Raw genomic sequence first — 22,013 nt, 5'->3', positions numbered from 1 at the left:
ATTTGCTAGAAGAGGGGCCCACCAAGCTTGGTGCGCCTTCAACATTTCAGAAAGTATGTTATCAGGTCCAGGAGCTTTGCCGGATTTCAAGCTAGCAATCAAATCAATAATTTCTTTTTGGGTTACAGGTGGCCAAGTGGGAAGATTTGTTAAATTATCAATAAAGGAAACAGCATTTACAGTCTCGTTGTTTGCAGAAAAATATTTCTCCCAGAGGTATGGGGAAATGTGGCAAGGGGCCGGATTTAGTGGGCTCATAGAACCAGAAATCAGCTCCCAAAAACACTTCGAATTATTTGATCTGGAGGCTTGAATTAAGGCTTCCCAATCTTCGTGCATCACCTGCCTTTTTTTGATGACTATCATATGCTTGTAGTATTTTTTGATAATAAAATACTCAGGGGGGAGGGTGGTTAAATTTTGGTGTCGATATTGAAGGTATAGCCGTCTCAGCTGTATCTTAGCATCAAGACAGTCCTTATCAAACCATCTGGGAAAACCAGTGGTAGGAGGAGCCCTGAAGGAAGAAGATGGTGGGATAATAGAGGCTTTAAGTTTGGTAATTAAGGAGTTATACGCTATTGACGCTAAATATGAATCAGAAGCATGCATGATCTCCCTCTGTAAGGACAGGGCAGAGGGGGAAGTGAGAAATAAGGCCACATTAGAGGCTACTGTGGGAGTCCAAAATGTCCTTTTATGGGTAGGGTGGATTAGATTTGCCATTGGTTTATGGGTAAGGAGCAAGTGACCGCGTTCTGGTAGATAAAAGGAAAAGGTAAGGGGAAGGTGATCACTATCCTGTCTGGAGCCGACAGAAAAGTCCAAAATAAACCTGAACAGGGAATGCGAGATCAAGGCGTAATCGATGACACTGCACCTGAGGCCAGAGATGTAGGTAAATTCCGCACATGAATCTATCTGCTTATGACCGTTCAACATTATTAGGCTGTGTCTAGCAAGGAATCGGTATAAACATATTCCACCATAATTTATCTTGGGGTCCTTGGAAGTCCTAGCATAGCCTGGGAGGTATGGGGCGGTGTCCTCGCCCCCCCAGAGGTTTGAAGCAAATAGCGCATCATTGTGGGGGCCAGACCTGGCGTTGAAATCACCCATAACAATGAGAGGCGCTTTGGGGAATTTAGCCTCGAGTGATGTTAGATAATTGGTAAGAACGTCCCAGTCACAGTCAATTTGTGCCCGAGAGGCATGAGGGGGAATATAAACATTTACTAACAGAAGAGAAAATGTGCTAAAAGATAATAAAACAGCCTGTGCAATGTTTTTACAAGGGGTTAAACTTATAGAGCGAGCTGTTACAGAAGTAGAGATGAGTATGGCTAGGCCTCCTTTGGGTCTGCCTTTGGAACTGGGTTGGGAATAGGTCGCTGGTAAACATGAACAAGAGAAACCATCCACTATTAATTTAAGGGTACACCACGTCTCCTGTAAGAAAATTAAGTCAAATTTGTTCAGAAAAGTAATAAAGTCAGGAATTTTTTGTTTGGCATTCCACCCTGCAATGTTCCAGGAGAGAAGGTGGAATGTAAAATTAGGTGAGAGAACAGAAACCTGGCATGCATTAATAATTGGATTCGTAGGATGAGAAATTTCCTTTGCTGTATAAGATTTGCATAGTGAGTGCTGTGATGTCCTGAAATGAGGGTTTACCATTTTTTCAGGAGATTCACAGGATAGAATCGGGTTTTTAGAATTTAATAAGGGTTGTCAAGTCAGTTCAGGAACCTCATGTACAATCACATCACATATTGTGCTAGGTCTACAAACATTTGAGTAACAATGTGGCAGTACCTTTAAGGGAACTTTCAGAGGAGAAACTTGAATGCTGGATGGTGAGTTCAGTTCATAGTCCTCCAAGTATCTGGAACATGTCCTTTTTGCCCTTAGATTGTTTAACAGATTCTGCATTTTGTTTATGACCTCACTTTGTTCATTCTCAGTGAATGTATGGAAACTATTTAATAGTTCCTCCTCTCCCTCACAAGCAAAGTCAAATGCAAGATCTTGATTTTCCTTACTGTTTACCCGAGAAGGAGGTGACTGTAACGGAACGAAAATGGGAGCTGGTGGTGGGGAGGAGCTTACTTCATCCAAAATAATAAGATCAGAGTTTATGGAGTTAAGTGTTTCAAGGTTTAATGTTTCTTGTGCTGGGGGAGTCAAAGGGGATAAATTCTTTTCCAGCATAGTTGGTCCTAATGATAGAGAAGAGCAGTTCATGTTTAATGTGCTTTTAAGAGGAAGCTGTTCCAGGAATGGATCCAAGTTTCCAGAGTTTGATATATTTTTGCTGCTGTTTGAGGAAAACTTCCTCCTCTCATGTGAAGAGATAAGGTTTGTTGTTGGAGTTCTCTTTGTGAACAAGGAAATTGGACTGGCCAGGTTTGTGAAATGTCTCTGAACGGATATTCCATGGTAGCTGAGAAGGGATTTATTTGCAATTATCCATGCTGTTGTCTCAGCCGATTTAAAGGTAAGTAAAGCAGACGTTTTTGTTGAGGGATTGTAAAGGAATTCCACATACGAGATATCGTCAGGCCGTAAATCCATTACACCTAACGACTGGAGGGCGTAACACACTCTTTGCTTCCTGATGTTTACTTTTTCTTTGATGTTAAGAAGAGGAAGATTCAGCAGTGCAAGTTTGTTTGAATTATATTTGAGAAGCCAATTCCCATTTGTATTATCTCGTCGTGAAATCTTGTTATTGGTAGAGCATATTCCGCTATAGGACCTCGGGTTGGGGTGAGTAAGTAGCTCTGGGAGATTTGGACTTTTTTTGCTTTCTGGTAAGGCTTTGCAATAAGATCTAGGGGGTGTTCTCGCTGTAGATGAAGCAGATAAATTCTTTGTTTGCGAAGCTGTTTGCTGTTGAGCTTTAAGTACTTTAAAAAGTTTCTGAAAGTTCATCTTCTTACTCCTTGGCGGTTTGTAATTTTTTATGTTTTTGGATTTTTTCTCCTTAGGTGCAATACGAGGTTTCTTTATGTTTGCACACTTCAGTGTTGTTGTTGTTTTGTGGGGGGGAAGAGTGTAGTTTAGGCTCAAATATAGTTTGGATAGTTCTTCCATAAATGATTTTAGAAGGTTGTTTGTTTCTTCCAAAAAAGCTTTGATGTTTTCAGTCTCTTTTGCCACAATGGCTAATTGTAACTGCAGACATTTTTGGCCAGTTAGAAGTAGTTTTTGGCCAATTTGTGCCAGTTCCGTGGTTTCAGTAACTTCTGTAGAGCAGGCAGAAGAAGGCTGTGATTGAGTAAAAACGGGAGTCTGGCTGTCGATGTCTGTAGCATGCACAGTAGACAGAATGTCTAAGGGGGAATGTAAGTCAGTGTCCTTGTACAGAGAGGAAGATGGCGTCTCCTTGCTTTCAGGTACCTGCGGCAGAGAGTTGATCAGACTAGGTGTATGCGTCTGCCCAAAAAGGGGATCTGTGGATGTTCCATACTCCAGGCTTTGTATAATTTCTGGGTCATCCCTTGCCTGGAATTCCTCACTCAAGCAGGTACAGAATTGTTCTGTTTCGATTTGGGAAGGGGTTTTCTCAATAGATCGTGACGCATTTCTCTTTGTCTTATCCGCTTTGGTTGGTAAAAAGAAGTTTGTAATTTTAAGCTGTTGATCCCCATTCCCAGATTCTTCCAAAACCTGGTCTGATTTATGGTCATGTTCATAACATCTTTTCCTTGTTTGAACCATTTTAAAAACTATAAGGTTTGCCTTTTAAACTCTAAGATGAACGGAGGTATAATTATAAATTGTCGACTCCAAGGCTAAGTAGTTTTATCTTAGGAATCCTTAGATTTTGTTATGGTAAATTATATTCCTTGAGTTAGTAATGCAAAGCAGAGTTGTGACTCACCGGCTGATAAAGAGTCTGTTTTCTTGCTGATAAAATGGTTCCATAGCCTTCAAAAAATAGGTGTTGTTGATGCTGTTAGGTTCCAGAATAAAAATTTCCAAAGAATATCTCTAAAGATAGCAAAAAAAGAGGCGAGGTGGGTATGAGCTCCAGAGCTCGCTAGTGGACCAGCCTGCCAGCAGCCATCTTCCCCCCATGCTCCCACAAACACAAGTCTGTGCTATGTTTACTCAAAAGTCCCATTAATTTACAGCACAATCCTAACCATGTCTACTCAAAAGTAAGTCCTAATGGAGTTCAATGGGGTTTACTCCAGGTACATGGAAAGCAAGTATTGGATTAAATAATTACATATTTCATAGCCCAGAGTCTGACTCTTGCACACAATTATTTATTTATTTATTTATTAAATTTCTATACCGCCCCATAGCCGAAGCTCTCTGGGCGGTTCACAACAGATAAACATCCAATATACAATTAAAACATATGTGAACAATTTAAAAATAAAACAATTACACCAAAAACCTAAACATAATTTAAGTCATATTACTTACGCAAACTGCAAAATCTTAAAGCCACCATTTTCTGACATTGAAATTAAGCTTAGGCATGCCTGGATCAACAAGTCACAACCCTGGCTTCATTTATTGGCTACAATCCTGAAAGGGCAGGGTTAGAGCCAGAGCTTGGAAAAGTTACTTTTTTAAATTACAACTCCCATCAGCCCCAGCCAGCATGGCCACTGGATTGGGCTGATGAAAGTGGTAGTTAGAGCTAGGAGCTGTTATAAAGATCTGTAAAACAGATTTATCAGTCGCGTGGGGGGCGGTTGACGTTTTGGTGTATATCTCTGGAAGCAGACCACCTAGAAACTTAATTTTTTTTAAAATTGAAGCTGAGAGTCTGGAGATTAAGGGGTACTAGCCAGAGAACTGGAGGGAACCCCCAAAAACCAGAGACTCCAGCCAAAAACCAGAGACCTGGTAACCCTATCTGGCATGGGTGTGGTCCTCTGTTTAGCCAAGCCAAGCAGCTGTTAACCTGGCTTTTGGAACACTGACAGTTAGTTCTTAGTGAGCTTTACTGCACTATCATAGACTCCAATGTTAAAATTTTTAATTAATTAAAAATCAGCCAAGCTTTTTTTTTTTACTTTTAAACTGCAGAAGATAAAGGTCAGAGTATGGAGCAGTAATAGGATTACAGGTACTCTGAACATGGCTGATTTTAAATTAATTTCAACAAATTATAAGACCCCTGATAGAAAAAAGGCCAACAGGGTCTCAATTTTTTCTCTCTTTTTACACTTTGAACTTTCGATTCTCTCTGACTGTTTTGTGTATCATCATGAAAACTTAGAGGGTGTTAAGCAAGTGTTTCTGAGTTTAGGACTATAAGTTTTGTAAGGTTTTATTTTGAAATGAGCTTATGGGAAGCATCAGAATGGCATGGTGGATATTTTCAATTTAACACGTCGGAATGTGAAAAATCCATGCTGGCTATAGTATAAAGCCACTCTCATGGCTGTATAATTTTTTTAAGTGTCAGATTAGGTCCGTAAACCTAACTTCTGTCTCAGGCAAATTGGTAGAAAGCTTTATAAAAGCTAGAATTCTTAAACCTATGGAATAAGCCTTACTGAGAAATAAGTATTGCTTTGCAAAGGAAAGACTTGTTTGCCTGTTGGCAGTGGAGGGCATTCTCTTTTAGGAATGACGCCTCCCACTGGATTGACAGGCAGGGTCCAGAGTCCTTTGCCTCCTCTCCAGGGGGAGGAAAAGTCCTGTCCTCCAGTTCAACTCTGCCTGTGGTCGTTGGCAGTTGGGATCCTTTAGTTTGCTGAATAACTCTGTTGTGTTATGCTTTTTGTGGCTTATTTCCTCCTTTGTCTTTGCCTTTGTGTGTGTGTGAATTCTCCCTCCCAGGGTTAACTTTCCCTAATTTTTTGGCTTGTGTGTAATATTTTGCTTTGATTTACAAAGGGAAGGCTTGTTTATCAACATGCATGATCCAAAGAAGATTGTATGCTTAATTTAATTTAATTTAATTTAATTTATTGGATTTCTTAGTCGCCCATCTGGCTGGCCATCCAGCCACTCTGGGCGATGTACAAAATGAACAAAATAACACACCAATACAATAACATTAAAATCTAAAAGCGTTAATGATAAAATCTAACCCACCCCAAATTCTTGGATTTTCAAGAAGCTTGACAAAGTCCCTCACCAAAAACTTCTGAAGGTTATGGGATAAGAGGCTGAAATCTCTTATGGACTGATAACTTGTTAAGTAATAGGCAGAGAGCAATAATAGGTAGATTTTTTTTTCACAATGGAAGAAATTAAACGGTACAGTTCCCTAAGGACAGTGCCATACCTAAATGAATGAATGCGGGGGTGGTGGTGAAGTGAATACTGTGGTAGCTAGTTTGCAGTTAATGCCAAGCAGATTGAAAATTGCCCTAACAGGACCTCTCCAAATTGTAGGACTGAAATGAGCAGATAAGCTTTAGCATTTCGTTGAGATTTGGTCCCATTTTTCCATAGTAGCCTTGTGAAAAGAGATCTTGAGGTTGTAGAGAAAATCTTATTGCAAACAGTAATCACATATTCTGTGGCAGCAGTAGAAGAAAGCAAATTCAGTGTTAGAAATTATTAGGAAAGGGATTGAAAATAAGTGGTGAACATAGAATCATACAGGTATTGTGTAAATCTGTAGTTGTCATAGAAACAGCTAATCTGAGGGGTTTAGAAATCTCTTCTTCCCCAATGTGTAACATATTCTGACAACACTTAAAGCCTTCAGCGTGGCCTTAAGGGATTTGATAGCTGCCATCAGCTCTTTTATACTACAGTAATAGTCTCTATGAAAAGATCCTCCGTGGCGCAGAGTGGTAAGCGGCGGTAACACAGCCGAAAGCTCTGCTCACGGCCGGAGTTTGATTCCAACGGAAGGAGGAAGTCGAATCTCCGGTAAAAGGGGCCGAGGTCCATTCAGCCTTCCATCCATCCATGGTCGGTAAAATGAGTACCCGGCATATGCTGGGGGGTAAAGAAAGGCCAGGGAAGGAACTGGCAATCCCACCCCATATATATGGTCTGCCTAGTAAACATCGCAAGACGTCACCCTAAGAGTCGGAAACGACTCACACTACAAGTGCGGGGACACCTTTACCTTTTTAATAGTCTCTATGTGAGCTAGGCATATGAGTAGGGTTTGGGACTGCCACCCACATCAGCTGTGGTTTTCATAAGATTTGAGTTTAGACTTGCAGATTTTATCATTTCAAAAGTATTAGATAAGGAAGAGTAAATGACTTGGTGACTTACTGTAAGTAATTGACTTGTTTGCATTTGGCAAGAACTTGAAACAGGTGATTCCCCACCCCCAAGTTATTAGACAATTATTGTGAAATAAACATTTCCTAGAATATTGTGTGTGATTATTTAGCTATCATATGGGTGCTAAATAAATGCTATATAGTAGCAGCAGCTTTCATCTCGGTTCCCTGTGTTTGTTTTCTAAAATGCCAATTTACTAGCTCATGTCAAATTATTCATTAAATTTCATTTTTGAATCACTTTCGATAAAACATCTCAAGGAATTTAAAGATAAAACATCAACAACAAAACATATATAAAAGCAATTAAAACAATTTCAAATTTATTACAGACTGGGGTAAAATCTCCGCTTAAAAGACTTGTTGAAATTCCATTGTAGTGTATTGTCCTAAAACATAGACAACCAGCAAGGATTGTTGACTAAATCCATTCTTTTTGCCTATAACCACATAGCAGCCTATTGAAATATATTAATAGTTGATTACTCTTTAATGCCATTTTAATTTGTTTTTTTTATTATTATTTTGGGGCCTGCATACCTTAGAGGTAGGACTCAGAATTTCAGGTGGCAAGGATGAGAGACAGAAAAATGTCAATATTAAACAATGTTATAAAAAGAAGGGTGGAAACCAGAGATCTATGATCCAAATGTGGAATGCTATTGATTTACAACTACAGATTAAACAATGCAGTCCAAAATCTTAATTCTGTTAAGGCTATTACAAGAGAGACAATGCACACCCAGCTAAATGTGAATCTGGAGAACTACCAGCATATTAACATGGTTGGACATTGCTTTAATGAGTTTGTATTAAATTATTTATGTGTGGCTTCTTCTTGTACTCCTTTCGCTCTGACCTCTTAGCATCTATTTGATTACTGCTTCCAAGTTCTTTTGAGTAGCTTCTTGCTGTTCATTATATCTTGGACTGGAGATTTAATTCTCATTTTAATTTCTCCTCTCCCATCTTTTCTCTCTCTCTCTCTCTCTCTCTCTCTCTCTCTCTCTCACACACACACACACACACACACACACACAAACACCTTTTTCCTTAGCTTCATGTAAACAGGCATCCATTATAGTGCCATGTTCTTGTAGTTGAGAAGCATGTGCCATTGGAGTCTACTCCTTTTCTCCTCAAGTGCAGGAGGCCAGCTAGTGTTGGAAAGGTCCCATCCTCTGGAACCAGAAGTCAGTCTCCTAGGTATGGTTTGAAAGAGGCAGGGCCTCCCCTTCCTGTTCACCTTCCTACTTTGTGGTGAGAGGCAGACTCTTGGAATGGCTCTCACATTGGGAACCCCCCCCCAGGAGGTAAATGCTCCTCAGGTAGGAGCAAATTACTGGAGAAGCACTCAGCAGCCATTTATCCCACCTGGCACACATAGTAATGTCAATGCAAAATAAATGTTCTGCATTTTTGTCCTCAGGATGGTAGCTGTGACCTAAGACTTTGAGGCTCCAGCACCAATGCACTAGAAAAAGAACACAAACATAGTATGCAGGGTTCACTCCCTATCTGTCCTTATGAGTTCTTCCGGAATATCCATTGGGCACCTGCTCCACTAAATCATGACTGAAGGGTGGGTAGAGGAAGCTGGCCAACAGATGGTGTGGCAGTGCTGAGTGGCTGCCTGCTGATTAGTCAATTGCCCATTTACAAACTACAGCACCCTTGCTTTCCCACTTTTGGGAGCCAGCCTCCTATACTCTGGACAGGAGACTGAAGTTGAGAGACAGCAGTCTAGCTGCTTGGTTTTGGTTTTGACTTGTGGGTTAAAAACAAATTGCGACCACCAGTTTCCTTTCTGTGAGGGGTTATGTTGCAACAGCAAATGTGGGGTCAAAAGAATTGTTTGAGGGCTCATACCCCACCTCTGCTTTGTATTCAGTTTGTGAATAAGCAAGATACTTCTCTTCTTCTAGTCCAGTCCTTGTTTACTGGCCAAACAAAAACCCATGAAATGCTTATAGCAAGGCATGATAAAACAGCATAGCCTTTTGGGGAGGTTCTCAGCATGTGGTATTGTGAAACAGAAAGAAGGCTGTGCATGTGATCTTCTCTTAGACTTTGTCATGTTCCCATATTTGCTATGAGTAAATGTTTTTCTGGAATGTTTTCTACATGCTTAATTCCTTGATCTTATGATGCAAATCATGTGTGACTTTTCATGTAGAGTCTGTGGTATCTCTGGTATCTTTTCTTTGGTATCTGCTTTGTAAGTCAGTTATTTTGTTTCTTACTGTGGCACAGTTGTAGTCTAGATTGTGTACAGAAAATACAATTTTCTGAAATTGAAATGTTGGTGATTGAATATAACCTTTCCCTGGTCTGTGGTCTTACATATGCTCCAGAATTTCAAAATTTGACATTTATTTATTTTAAAATATTTCAATCCCGCCCTTCTACCCTATAATAGGGCACTCAGGGAGGCTTACAAAAATAAAATCAAACACATACATAATACAATTGTAAACAGTAAAATCACAAAAACATTAAAATAAATTAAAATAAATTAAAATACATAAAATACAATTAAAATTCATAAAATACAATACACACACACACACACACGTATGTATACATATATATAGGGAGTGGTACTAAAGAGACTACAAAGGTAAAATTTAACGTAGAAGGCATAAAATCAGTGTCAGGCTCTACCTTCAGTCCGTCCCAAAGTCTCTCCGGACTCCGGAAAACCAACAGGGAGGGAGCAGAGCGGACTTCTTGGGGTAGGGTATTCCAAAGCTTGGGGGCCACAGCTGAAAAAGCTCTCTCCCTTGTGCTTTACCTCTCTCTTTTTTTTCTTCTTTTTTTTGCAGGTGCTGTTAAGTCAAGTTCATCGGCTGCGAGCTCTTGATTTACTGGGACGATTTTTGGACCTGGGTCCTTGGGCTGTTAGCCTGGTTGGTACATATTATAGCTATCTCTTTGGAAGAGGAAATATGCTTTGTATACACTCAGCATGTATGAGTGAAGTGCTTATCCTTGCAAGTTATGGAAAATAATGTCCCACATATTTGCATAACTGGCCACTATCATTCAGGAGTCCTGTGACTCCAAGGTCAACATAAATCAGGCTGCCAGAGCTTCAGGGGGCTCTAGAAGTTGATGAGAATCCTTTTATATGCAGCACACATTAGCTGAAGATAGCAATCCTCATCCTTGTTTGGCCTCTCCAATTCCATTTGAGGCTGGGAACAGTGACAATAAGAGAGGTGCTGTCAGTGCCCAGATAACTTCTTCTCGACATGTTGGATTTATTGAACAAGCTACCTGAGTGAAATGAGAATAAAAAACTAGATAATCATCCAGCTGTTGTAAATTTTACCAAACACGGGCTACCTGGACCTTAAAGAAGAAGAAAATTGGGTCAAAATCATTTGAGGATTTGAACTATACATATAACTGGTGCACAAGCCATTGGATAACTATTTATAGGTACAAATGAAAGCTTGAAAAAAAGGAAAAGAAGTTAAGAAATCCATTAAAATAGTGTTGTTTCTAGTAAAAAGATTGGTGATTGGATTTTTGCAAGCTGTCTCCTTATAAAAGCAAGAAATCCAAATCAGAGTAATATGGAGAGCAGTGCATCATGTATACTGACCAAAAATGGTCCTAAATTAAGCCTTGATTTGGCAAGCAAGATGAGTTTGAAAATACCAGGTGATATCCATCAATAAAATTCACCTGAGACAAATATACAGATATTGTGTCTTTAGAATCATCACTATGATTCGTTATCAGACTTTTGTCATACTATTAAAATTTGTAGTTCACCTATTCAGCTCTACAAAGTTGAATAACTTTCGCCCAGTCTCTAATTTACCATTCTTGGGCAAGGTGATTGAGCGAGTGGTGGCCAAACAGTTACAGACACACTTGGATGAAGCAGATTATTTAGATCCATTCCAATCAGGCTTCAGGACTGGACATGGAACTGAAACAGCCTTGGTCGCTCTAGTGGATGATATGAGGAGGGCGTTGGATAGGGGAGAATACACCCTCCTCGTCCTCCTGGATCTCTCAGCGGCTTTCGATACCGTTGACCACGGTATCCTTTTAAATCGCCTGGAGGGATTAGGAATAGGGGGCACTGTTTTACGGTGGTTCCGCTCCTATCTCTCAAACAGGCATCAACGGGTGGCATTGGGGGATGAGGTTTCAGACCCTTGGCTTCTCAATTGTGGAGTACCACAGGGTTCTATCCTCTCCCCCATGCTATTCAACATCTATGTGAAACCGCTGGGAGCCATCATCAGGAGTTTTGGGCTGCAGTGCCACCAATATGCGGATGACACTCAGCTCTATCTCTTATTTAAGTCCTCACCAGAGTTGGCTGTGAATACCTTGTCCAAGTGCCTGGAGTCCGTAAGTGGATGGATGGGAGAGAACAGGCTGAAACTAAATCCCGACAAGACCGAGGTGTTGCTTGTGGGTGACAAGAGAAGGCTGGGAGATATAGACTTGGTGCTTAATGGAGTGAGATTACCCCTGAAGGACCAGGTCCGCAGCCTCGGGGTCATTCTCGACTCCCAGCTGTCCATGGAGGCTCAGATTTCGGCACTAAGCCAGGCAGCTTGGTATCAATTACATCTGATACAAAAACTGCGACCCTACCTTCCTGTGCATCTGTTCCCACAAGTGATACATGCCCTGGTCTCCTCTTGCTTAGACTACTGTAATGCGCTCTACGTGGGGTTACCCTTGAAAACAGTCCGGAAATTGCAGCTGGTACAGAATGCGGCGGCACGCTTGATTAAGCAGACCCGTTGCCGGGATCATATCACTCCAGTGTTGGTAGACCTACACTGGCTACCAGTTGTTTACCGGGCCCAATTCAAGGTGTTGGTGTTGACCTTTAAAACCCTATACGGTTTCGGCCCAGTTTATCTGAAGGAACGCCTCCAGTATCACCAATTATGCCGCCAGACAAGATCAGCCTCACAAGACCTTCTCTCGGTCCCACCAGTCAAAACAGCTAGGCTGGTGCGGACCAGAGAGAGGGCATTTTCGATTGTGGCCCCCACCCTCTGGAACTCACTTCCTTTTGATCTTCGACATGCCTCCTCCCTGATGGGTTTTCGCCGAGCCTTAAAGACCTGGCTATTCAGGCAGGCCTATAGGATTTTTGGGGTGGATTAGTTTTTATGATGTATTAATTGAAGGATGGTTTTAGATGTATTGATGATTATGGTTTCTTGATTGTATATTGTATTTTATATTGTTGTACGTCGCCTAGAGTGTCTGTTCGTTCGGACAGATAGGCGACTCACAAATAAAATTTTATTTTATTATTATTATGTTCTGTTCTCAAATTTTTCTTTCCCCAGGCTTTGTCTGTTGGCATTTTCCCTTATGTGTTAAAGCTTTTACAGAGTTCTGCTCGAGAACTAAGACCTCTTCTGGTCTTCATCTGGGCCAAAATTCTTGCAGTGGACAGTGTGAGTAACCATGAAATGTTAATTTAGTGATAATTCAGAATACTTAAGTGCTGTCGTTCATTGCTGCACCAATATATAAGATGGTTTGTTCATACTTTGGAATGAGATTAGTATGAGAGATTTGCCCAAAGAAAAGTCATTGAGCAAGTTGGGATTTGCTAGTAAATCATGCTGGGAAAAGCTCAGCTCTCTCTCTCTCTCTCTCTCTCTCTCTCTCTCAGAACCTTCCCTTAGGGAGGTGTTAATTAAATATGCCAACCAGTCAGCCATTCCCACTCTGGCAGATTTGATTAACCAGGATGGACAAGGGTCAAGAAAACAAGTAGTGGCATCTAGTTAGCCATTGTGGGAAACAGAAGGCTGGGCTTTGTGAGCCTTTGGCGTGATCCATGCAAGGTCATAGTTCACTGTGAAGTGCAGATTCTTAGCAGTTTATTTTCCCCTGAATACCTAAATGCTTTTATGGACTAGTATTTGTTACATTCTGTTTGATCCAGTGTATATCGGACAGCCCTTATATGTTAGCAAATTTTCATGTGCTCTTCATGTAGCTCTGCCAGTCTGTCTGTCTACCTAAAGGTATAACAGCTTGCATTGTACATAAAGGTAAATGCAGACAGAAATTATTAGCCAATGAAGTATCACAACATCAAAACCAGATATTTTTAAAAGCCTGACATTATGAATATTTGTGTTGACTGAGTATTTTTATTATCTTTTCTGTTTAATGGTTTAAGCACAGGCAGGAGGAAAGAGCCATGATCACACACTGGCATCCTTTCCTGCTGATTGAGAGTTATGTTTAGTGTTATTAAATATATTTTGGATAATGTTTTAAGAGCATTTGGACTGCAAAGAAAATAAAAACTAATCTTCAAGCTGTTCTGGAAAAGAAAAAGCTCATGTTTGGCTGGAGATACGTGCCTCCATGTATAATTCAGAGTAAGAATATATTCATTGAATCTGACACACAACACTGTGGAGCCCTGCATGCCAATGAAATTGTCAGGGAGTATAGAACACATTATCTTCTTTAAACATCAGACCGGTTGTAGTCTTCCAGCTTAGATTGACGTACGTGTTTCAGTGTGCCAGAGATGTAAATCCTTTAGAGTTTAGACCTCATTTATACATTATGCTTTCTGTGATCCCAGCATTCAGCAGCAGTTCTGGGATTTTGAGACAGGAAGCCCTTTCCACCTGCCATATGCTATTTCCACTTGATATATATTTAAACCAGAGAAACACTTGTACCTTTTTCTCCTTTATCATTTGTGAAATATATTCCCATGTCCACACATCATTTTCCACCATTAATCATAAGTATAATGACAAGGAAATGTCCATCACAAAACCCTGCAGCAGAAAAGGATTCCCTATCTACCTCTGATCCTTAAAGGCGATCATGCCAGACCATTTCTTTCTCCATTCAGTTGCTACCAAATAAAGTGGGGAATATAACATAACAATGAAGGCATAGCACTTGTGCTTGCAGTGTATATCCATAATTCCAATATTTCCTCAACTGTTGTCACAAAGTGTCAAAAAGTATGAGATGCATTATGCGGAGAGGAGAGGAGAGGAGAGGAGAGGAGAGGAGAGGGAAGGTTAAAGGACATTGGTTCATTGCCTGACAACTCAGCTGCAATTATCCCGTAAGGTTTAGATTCTCGTGAGTATGTTTCTTGCATTGCCATGGCATTCCAAAGCTGGTTGTTTTGTAAGATTTATGTTAGGGAATGATGGCTGCAGGGGAATGTAAGTGAAATTATTATCCCAGTTGCTGTAGGCGATCACAAGAAGCTGTTGTTCATTGTGTTGACTGAAAGGTAGATGTAGTGATTAATTGTTAAACTGCAGTGAATCACATCTGTTGAAATGTGCAGCAGCAGAAGAAGGTAGAAGGGGAGGAGAGCTAAAAGTATATTTCCCCAATGAATATCCTTCTGTGTAACATAGCGGCTAAGAAACATGAAGGCCTAGTATGAATCATGCCAGCCCCAGTTTGAATCATGCCTCTGTCATGAGCTCACTAGGTAACCTTAGGCAAATCACTATCTCTCAGTCTCAGTCCTACAAGTTGCAATATGGGGGGATAATAATACAGACTTGCCCTATAGGCTTCTTGTAAGGAATACAACTAAATTACGTGTGGAAGTACTTCAGATACTTGAAAGAATTTGTTATTATTGGTGGGATATTATTATTATTATTATTTGATTTATATCCCACCCTTCTTCCCGGCAGGAGCCCAGGGTGGCAAATTTTAGTAGTAGTAGATTGCTAAATAGAACTGCCAGGCCAAAACAATCCTTTCCAAAATGTACCGCATGTTTTTAATTCTTAATACTTGCAGTTCATGGCCCAGTTAATGTTTTGGGAACACCTGATACTGCAGAGTTGCAAAAGCTAAGTAATCTAGATTGGAGACCCATAGTAGACATATTTAAACCAGGCTTCCAGTTCAAACGTTTACCTGGTTCCAATTCAATTAGAGCTCTCTTTGTGTCATGTTCTCTCCAATGCATATTGGAGTAACATAGTGTACATGCATAGTGTAACTTTATTGTCAGGAGTGCTGATCATGGCTTGGTTACACAATGTATGCATTTGGTTGGACCAATGAAGACTCAATGTAATCTACTTATTTATTCTTCCAAGAACTTATATTCATCTGTACAGAAGAATCTCCTGCATGTTATGATTTTGTCTGCAGGATGAACAAAAAAACTGAAAGATCAGAAAAAGAGGAGTGGGAAGATGCCACAAGTATGCACTTATATGCATGAATGTGTATTATATTGGAAAGCTTGGTTTTGGAGTATATCTAGTTATACTTTCAGTTTTAAAAAATGATTATTTTTTGGCCATGCAGATTGAACAAACTGGCAAAGCTGGCAGAAGTGGTGTCTTTTTAAAAACTGTCTATGAATACTTTCTGTGGACATATTTTGTTCCTGTAAACATTTCAGCATTTGAATACATTTAGCCTAACCCTGTGATTTACTGCTGCATTGTAACTGAATTTTTAACTAAGTTTGTTGGATAATGCTCATCTTGACACACACAAAGCAGGCAATGGAGGCAGAGAACCTAACCACCCTCTTGAACAAAGAAAGAAGTTATGGGTACAACTATTATTGACATTTTGGAGAGATTGTGGTAGTGTGTTGCATAGGGTCATAATAGGGCTGTTCGACCATATGTGAAGGAAGCCTATTATGTTGAGCTTCATCTCCACGTACTATTCAGCCAGTGTCAACTGACCCTTGGAGCAGTGGACTAGGAGTGCACTTAATGATTTCTCTTGTAGTGGCTTTTGCTATGTTTGTTTTTACAGAGAATATTAATAAGCTCTGACAAAAATCTTATGAGAGATTTCCCTTAACCATCTTATGGTAGTAAACATGTGATGAGCTATCATAGTTCTCATCTGCACTATACATTTAAAGCCGTTTTATTCCACTTTAAACAGCCATGGCTCCCTCAAATAATCCTGGGAACAATAGTTTGTTAAGTATTCCCTGGAAAGGCAGATTGATTGTTAAACTGCTCTGAGAACTGTAGCTCTGTGAGAGGAATTGGGGTCTCCTAGCAACTCTGAGCACCCTTAAACAGACTACAGTTCTCAAGTTCCCAGGATTCTTGGGGGGAAGCTATGATTGTTTAAAGTGATATAATACTGCTCAAAATATATAGTGCTGATGCGGCCATTAAGTCATTGTAAAGGTAAGTTTTTAAAAAATAATCAACATATATTAACATCAGGTATAGATATGGATTTCATAGACAATGCTTCTTAACATTTCCAATAGGATTCATTCAAAAATTTCCTATGACTAAGTTTTAGATTAATTGAACAGTTGTTGGTTTTGGTTTTTGGTTTTGCTATTAGTACAGCATAGCTTCTGTGGAGGAATAAAATTTGGGGCAGCAGGAGAAGATTTCAGATTTTCAGCATACAACCAGAATGTTTGGACTGCTTGAATAAGACCAATGAGGCTTACAATTTTTCTGTTTTGTTTTGGGCTTAAATAAATGAGGTTCTTTGTTAGCTAGCAGGTATCAGAATTAATAAATCAATTGTAACTTAGAACTGTGATGACCTCATTAATTATAGTGTAACTAACCACCATTACCATTCACCTCATGACAGCACATAAGTTAACTAGTGTTAATTTAAACTCCACATAACAGTTATGCCAGTGGGATGCATATTGTAAATAAAGTGAGAAATAATAATAATAATAATTAATAATAATAATAATAATAATAATAATAATTTATAAGTCGCCTATCTGGCCAATGGCCACTCTAGGCGACGTACAACTCAATTAAAATACATCATAATAAATACAGTACAACAATAAAACAGTAAAACAGTGACAGTTCAGAGTAGCAGGCAATTAGTCAAAAAGATTAACCCTCCCCGGAAGTCCCGAAGTCACATCAGTAAAAGAGCAACTGCCCAGTATTTTAGTGCATTAATGGCAAAGCTCATTTATATGGCAAAGCTCATTCAGTATACTGAGATTTTCAAAAGGGAAGACTCTTTAAACTGTGTATTTAAGTGCCAGAGTTTGTAGGGAACAGTGAAGTCTTGTGGCTAATAAACATGTTCCAATCATTTGTTTCTTAAACTTCAACTATGAATTCAGCATTATGCCTGGGCTGGAGAAGAGATTCTCCTCCTCAGATTTGTATTTCAACATCAGGATATATATACACATATATATCCTGATTGAGGGGATATGAAGCTGATAATGCAAGCCCATTGTCATCTACCATCTTCTGCATGCAGAGTGGACTTCCACCTTTGCCACAAGCTTGCCACCATTCTGTTGTTACTGGCATGTGGCAATTCCTTGTAGGAGGGAGATGCTGTTGATGCTGTACATTCAGTCTTTTTCACAGGTATCATATTGAGAGTACAGATTAACTCCCTGGTATCTACAGAATCTTCCACTGCAGGGGTCTGCTTTTCTCAGACAGACAGAATACTGTTTGAATCTGGCAGCAGTATAGCCCCAAATAGCCACTCATTGAAAGCAGCAAGCCCTCCAAAAGCAGCTGTTAAGCCTGCTTAAGCTTGACTTCAGTAATTTTCACTTCCTTTGCAAGTGCCTATAAAAAGCAGCTTTAGTTCCCTGAGCAATGTACTTATTCTCCTGAATCTTTCTCTTTCCCACCCCCTTTGTTTGACAGTTAGAGCCCACCCTTCTTGCATTTTCAATCAGGAATAAAGAATGATTACTATTTCCCCACCTGTGTTTAGCACCCTGCAGAATTCACTGCCACTGAGGAGGGTTCAAAGGAAAGTCAACTTCCTTCCCTTCTCTCCTCTCTACCAATTGTCACTTTAGTTTTTCATATAAATATATGTATGTACATGCTTGTTCATCCTCTATTTCTGGCCTTAATATGTCATCCCCAAATTCAAGAAGCAGTTGCTGATGAGTAATATTAGCAGTAAAAGCCATGCTGCTTGATTCTCATTTAATTGGCATCCCTTGTGAGGAAAGCTCACTTTCAGGGGGAAAGCTCTTCAGAAGAGCTTGACTATGTCCTTTCCTTATTATTAGACACAGCAAAATGTCCAACATTATGATGGGTGGAATGTATGTGGAGGGAGGGCTTGTACATTTCAAGGACTTTTGAGCATGCAGTACATCTTTATGCACTCTGGTTGCACAGACACATTGCATCTTTCTTCAAGATCCCTGGGAGTGAAGGCTGGGCTACCCAGTGTCAGGAATGTGAAGCAGTTCCCCTAAGTGCAAAGCTTTACTATTCCCATAGGAGTGAATGGCAAGCATTTATTTATGTTGGAAAACGTAAAGGGATTCACTCAGGAACACCATCTGAGAGGAAATATAACCTGTTCCCTACCCTGCTAACCCCAGTTTTTAAGAATCAAACCTAGTCCTAGCAGCGTAGGGTTATCCAACTTTATTTCTTGATTGCAATATAAAAGATTTTGAATTCATCCCCGTGTATGAGGCCAAACATATATTGTCAGGTTTTGCCCAGTCTCTAGCTTGTATGTTTCTTCTTTGTCCTTGATCCTTAAGTTCCTTTCCATGTGTGCCACTTCCTGCCTGTCTCATACTGCAGCAGTTTATCCAAACCACAATTCTGCAATGGATGGACATTTGTGTTTTTGCAGCTGTTGCTTCTGCTTCTCAAATTAGAAATCTGCTGATGTTGACTCTGGCCTGCTTTTTGGATGATTTGTGTCTGGTGTCCAGTCCCAGCTTAACATAGAACATAGGAAGCTGCCTTATACTGAGTCAGACAATCGGTCTGCTTAGCTCAATGTTGCCTACACTGACTGGCAGTGGCTCTCCAGTATTACAGATGATATTTCCAGGTGTACCCGGAGATGCCAGGGATGGAACCTAGGACCTTCTTCATGCAAAGCAGATTCTCTGCCACTGTGACCTGTAGCCCTTCCAAATATTTTCACATCTGTGAGCCATGCCCCATAGTTGCAGCCAGCATGCCTCAAGATCCATTGTCCTTTAAGGGAGCAAACGAGAACCTGAAGTCTTTTTATTAGTGACTTGTACCCTTTTCTTTTTTCCTCCACGTGTTCCTGCATGGTAGAACATTTGGAATGATTAGTGTTAAGAACCATAGGTAAAAAGGTTAGGTTGGAATTGATCATGCTGGCTGATCTTTCTCACAAGGACTGTGAACAGGATCTGATAGAAATTTAACACCCTGCAGTTTGGGAAGAATGCTCTCTACTTAGACCTTTGGGGGTTTGATATGATGTAAACAACATTCACAGTCTGAACAGCCAAATCATACTGCCTCGTTGTGAACAGAATAAATTAAGTACTTTATAACTGTTCAGATATTTACATGTTTTGATCTAATAAAAAAATGAAATAATGAATCATTAGGCACAAACTCTGTTCAGTTTTGACCATAATGGTCAGTGACACCCACACTGTGTCTTACAGGAAGTCCATTAGGAGGAGGAATGGAACTCTTTAAATATTAAAGGCCAGTAAGCCAGAGCAGAGTAAATGCCCTCTGCTCAACATGCTGTCAAGATGTTGTTGGGCTACAACTCCCAACAGCCCCAGTCAGCATGACCAACAGTCAGGAATGATGGAAGCTGTAACCCAGCAATATCTGGGTTAATGGGCTTAATATTGGCTCTCTTTTGTTGGAGCTTTGACCACCACTGATGTCACATTTGATGCTTATTTCTACAACATTAATAGCTAAAACCTGCTGGAGGCAAATTTTACCATTCATGGCATAATTGCTACCATGCAATAAATTGTATCCCTGTGCCTGTTCTTGGGACTTAGATCAGAAAATCTGAAAGATTTGTGTTATGGTGAGAGATGTATTCAAAGGGCAGCAGCAGCAGCATATCACTAAAGCACATGCATTATTTGGACAACTTGTTTGTGAGTTTTCAGAACAGACTATGTATTTTTAAGCAGAGCCTTGTGACTTACCAAATCAAATTGCCCCATCATAGACAAAGAATAGGAAATAACACCTATGCCAAATGAGGCACCTGTTTCCCAAGGTAGCTTCTGAAAGGGAAAAGCATGTCTGCAGTTGAGTCATCCTCTCTTTCTCCCCATGGCCATCTTTAAGAGCATAAAAGCCACAGGAGTAGACATAGGAAGACCCTCAAGTTTTGTCAGCTACATGATAAATATTGTTATGTAGCATGGGAGATGGTTCTTTTTTCTACACCTGGCTTGCAGATGGCTGGATTCCCAGTACATTGCCTAGGCTGAATGAGCAAGGGCTGAGCTGTTCTCTGCAGATGTGACGTGTTGATTATTACTTCCAAGGGCTCTCCAAAGACACAGGTGATGAACTGAATGTATAGCCTTGGGTCTCCCAGACAATGCAGCAATTGTCCTGTGCTTCCATAATACAAATCTTAACTATGATTTCTTGGCCAATATCCTGGGAAGAAGAAACCTGCTTCAACTTCTCAGATCAATTGAAAATTGGGTTCAGAGGGAGAAAACTTACTATGTTATGAAATATTCATAAATCTTCCAAAGACTAAAAAGAGATTCTCTTCAGCTTATTATTTTCCCCCCACCTCTGTGTCTTGTTTTTTCAGTCATGCCAAGCTGACCTTGTGAAGGACAACGGTCACAAATATTTCCTTTCTGTTTTGGCAGATCCCTACATGCCGGTAAGGTCAAATAATCAGCTCTCACCAGTTAGAACCTATTAGTTTTATCTTGACTTGTGTGCTGGTTCATGTGCAGCTCTTACCAAGCAGCTGTCCTGTTGCTTTGTAGATGGTGAGAGGAAGTTCCTGCCATGTAGTTGTAGCATGCCACTGCTATGTTGAAGGATAGCATGGAGGAAGTGATTAGAGAGCACTTTCTCCTTATCTCTTAATGGAATGAAATGGATTCCCAGTATATTCAGGACACACAAAAGAAAGTTATTTCTTCACACAATCCATTTATGGACTTCAATCATTGTCAAAAGATATGATAGCCATAGCTTAGATTACTTTAAAAGGGGATTAGATACATTTATGGTCTGTCTGTGGCTATTAACCCAGATGACTAAATGAAACCTCCATGTTCCGAGGAAGTATGCCACTAAATACCAGTTGGAGTGAGGGGGAGGGGTGCCTTCATGCCCTGCTTTTTGGCTTCCCAGAGGGCTTTGGTTGACTACTGCTGGGAAATGAGATACTGGACTAAATAGACTTTTGGTATGATCCAAAGGGCTGCTCTTATGTTTTTATGTTGCTGATTAGGTGGAGTAAAGTATACCAGATAAATCAAAGAGTAGGCTTAAATAATCTTAAATTAAGTGTGTTGCACACATTTTGCTGTTGCTCAGTATATACAGTAGGGCCCCACTCATACGGCAGGTTACGTTCCAGACCCCCGCCGAAAAGCAAAAACCGCCGGAAAGTGGGGCCCAACTGTATTCCAGCTGCCGAGCTCAAGCTGACAGCGATCAGCTGAAACGCGCAAACTCCCTGCGCTCCAGCTGATCGCCCCACTGGCGCTGCCTTATTAGCGGAACACCGAAAAGTGGGGCCCTGCTCTGTTTCTCCTTGTGAAAGATACCACAATAAATAAACTAAAGGGTTATTTATTGTTAATAAATGTCTTTTAAGTCTGTTCCAGGGAGAATGTTGCAGTAAGGACACTGCTCTTTCTTTTTGCTACTCTTGTTTACATGTGTCAGTGGGGCACTGGCTTCTTCTGTATCATTATTTTTTTAAACTTTCACTTAGGAGAAAATGTAACAAAGCACAAAATAATTTCCAGTCTCCCCCCACTGCAGGTGAAACATAGTGTCTTTGGAAAATGTTTATATAGTT

At 40.2% G+C, this 22,013-nt stretch overlaps 1 protein-coding gene across 5 annotated transcripts in view; it reads left to right on the top strand.

Annotated features, from left to right (window-relative positions):
* Positions 1-22,013, top strand: part of RPTOR (regulatory associated protein of MTOR complex 1) — a 502,533-nt gene that overhangs the window by 334,546 nt on the left and 145,974 nt on the right. For all 5 annotated transcript variants that reach the window (XM_061615781.1, XM_061615780.1, XM_061615782.1 and 2 more), the window contains 3 exons: positions 10,052-10,135; positions 12,563-12,673; positions 20,781-20,855. In XM_061615781.1, coding sequence (XP_061471765.1) covers positions 10,052-10,135; positions 12,563-12,673; positions 20,781-20,855 — 270 coding nt within the window. The remainder of the gene's footprint in view (positions 1-10,051; positions 10,136-12,562; positions 12,674-20,780; positions 20,856-22,013) is intronic.

This window comes from Rhineura floridana, chromosome 3 (genome assembly GCF_030035675.1).
Source record: "Rhineura floridana isolate rRhiFlo1 chromosome 3, rRhiFlo1.hap2, whole genome shotgun sequence".
Classification (NCBI taxonomy): Eukaryota; Metazoa; Chordata; class Lepidosauria; order Squamata; family Rhineuridae; genus Rhineura; species Rhineura floridana.
Note: the sequence above shows the minus strand (reverse complement) of the source record. Positions and strands in the feature narration are given on the sequence as shown.